General features: G+C 38.1%; 1 protein-coding gene across 1 annotated transcript; it reads right to left on the minus strand.

Annotated features, from left to right (window-relative positions):
* Nucleotides 1–336: 336 nt before the first annotated feature.
* Nucleotides 337–1,592, minus strand: LOC119083316 (peroxiredoxin-1-like; the record flags this gene model as incomplete). Its single annotated transcript, XM_037193002.1, is given in 7 exon segments — nucleotides 337–445; nucleotides 527–576; nucleotides 645–760; nucleotides 823–863; nucleotides 918–1,119; nucleotides 1,259–1,376; nucleotides 1,433–1,592. Coding segments are annotated over 7 exon segments (741 nt in total), but the record flags the coding sequence as incomplete, so codon positions are not given.
* Nucleotides 1,593–2,589: the final 997 nt, after the last annotated feature.

Below are 2,589 nucleotides of genomic sequence, written 5' to 3' on the forward strand. Positions count from 1 at the left end.
CAGGATCCAACATCAGCGGACAGTTGTATGTATTGTAACGCGAAAGTACTTCGAATGACAGCTGTCAAATGGAGTACTTTTTTGTATCAAAAGATCCATTTTTTTTACAGTGTGAATGTTTCACTGACTTTTTGCATTACTCGCAATTCTTTCCCTGTAAAATTTGAAAACAGAATTCAGGATCAGTAAAGCTTCGCGAAGGATTTCGAAAAGAGTTGATGATGTTTCTGTACAGTCATAATGTACGTGTAGCGATTCTGTGGTTAGTCCCGCACAATATTTGGCTCATTAAATTCTAAAATTCCCATTCTCGCTTAGTCCAAGTCGAAACGACACTTTCAGTACAAAAAGAAATCTTTTTATTTTAGGTATGTAACGAACACACTGTGATTCACTGATTAGTCTTCTCGAAATATTTCTTCTTTTCGTTGGGATTCGGAACGATCTGAAAATAATTACAAAGAAAAACATATAACATCCACACATCCAAGCCTATAATCTAGCAAACAAAAAACTAAATATTTACCGTTGCGCCACCTGGCTTCCAACCTGCCGGACATACTTCTCCATGTTGATCTGAAAATAATTTTGGGAACAGTGTACACTACCGGCTTCACTTCGGTACAAAACTATTTCGTTGTTACCAGTATATTGGAATGCTTGCACCAGTCTCAGTGTCTCATCGACGGATCGGCCAACCGGTAAATCGTTCATCGTGATTTGTCGCAAGATACCACGATGATCAATGATGAAAAGACCTCTAAAGAATTGGTTGTGAAACGACGATTCCTAATTGCCGGCATAAAACACATGCAAACTTACCTGAGGGTGTGACCCAAATCCTCCAAATAAACGCCATAATCCTAAAGTGGATTTACAAATGAAACAATTTCGGGATAATGAACTCAGTTCTTTACCTTCGATATCCCGATGGGACATCGTCACTGAGCGAGTGGTATTGCTACCTTACCTAGTCCTCCCTCTTTCCGTGGTGTATTTATCCATGCCAGATGCGTAAAATGGGAATCAATGCTGCAGGCGATTACTTCGGTGTTAATGTTCTTGAATTCCTCAATGCGGTCAGAAAAGGCAAGAATTTCGGTCGGACATACAAATGTGCTGTAAGACGCGAACAACAGAAGTTTATGTAACATTTCGTCACTGCAGTCTTATTGAAAACTTAAGGCCTCTACGAAATGATTGCTCTAAGGTCTCTAGAGACGGTAATTTCTGGTAAAATGCACTTGGGTATACTCACAAATCCAGTGGATAGAAGAAGAAGACGACATATTTCCCGAGATAGTCCGATAATGAGATCTGAGTAAATTCGTTGTTGATAACTGCTGTACCTTCAAAGCTCGGTGCCGGTCTGGAAACTATAGGAATACTCCGTTAGAGCAAAAGGAAAAGAAAACTTTTTGAATTTACTTACTGACTGCCTTGGTGTACTGTAACTTATGATCTAATGTCGATGTTGTTTGCGGATAAACATGAGCATCTGGACCGAAAGAGTGGCAGGTTTCCTCTTCAAATTTAAATTTAGCTGTTGCAATGCTACAAAACAGCAACAGCGAACCGATCACTTGCACTGTTTTTTGTCATTGTGTGCTGAAAGTGTAGATTTTTCGATGAGACAACGATAGAAAATGATTTTCCGATTAGATTCGCATAGAAACTAGAATAACTTCTCCGGCAGAGAATAATAATTAATCAAAAAAAAGTGTTTTGCGAACTATTGGACCACGTATTGAAAAAAAAGCGAAGCCACGCATACACGTTTCTCTGCGGCAGAAATATGATAATTTTTACACAACTCTACAAAATCATCTATCACATTTATCATCTAACACACATCAACGATTCAAAATAAGTACAATATTGCTTATCAGGAACGTACTTGTTTTGACTACGTGCTTGTCTCAAATGAAGTTTTGCTTCACAAGAGATGCCGACAATTATTTTTGTTGACTGCGATATATCTCTCACCGTTCACAACACCTTACAACAACTTTGTTGACACACTACATCATAGTATGACATTTCTCTGTTGTTGATGGACCTTTTCAACAGTTGGTAATGCAATACAGGGCTGCATTTGGAGTGTGTATCATAAAGGGAAGGAGACGTATCCCGGGACAGACGTTTCCGTTATTTTTCAATTCGAACGTTAAAATAAATTTGTTTTTAATAGCGGAGTTATATATAACAAATGAAGTAAAAGATTTAGCATCAAACCACAGCCCTGCTTCTAGCATGAACATACAAAATATTCGGAGGCTGATGAAATCACAGTACGAAATGCGTTTCTGTTGTACAGATAGATCACTTGCTTTCGTTGTATGAGTTAAAATATAAAATACAAACAATCCTTAGCGGTAGCTCGCATTACTAAAGTTCCCAAATTTGACACTTGTCAATTCAGTGTTCATGCTAGTAGCAGTGCTGTGATCAAAACAACCACATATATTTTGAACACAAGAGGTATTTAGTCTGATCCACATGCTTGGTGTGAATTCCCAACGACACATATACATATAGTTTAGCAATCCCTTAGGATTGTGTCTAATGTTAATCATATCTCCGCCTAAA

Source organism: Bradysia coprophila, unplaced genomic scaffold, assembly GCF_014529535.1.
Source record: "Bradysia coprophila strain Holo2 unplaced genomic scaffold, BU_Bcop_v1 contig_585, whole genome shotgun sequence".
Classification (NCBI taxonomy): Eukaryota; Metazoa; Arthropoda; class Insecta; order Diptera; family Sciaridae; genus Bradysia; species Bradysia coprophila.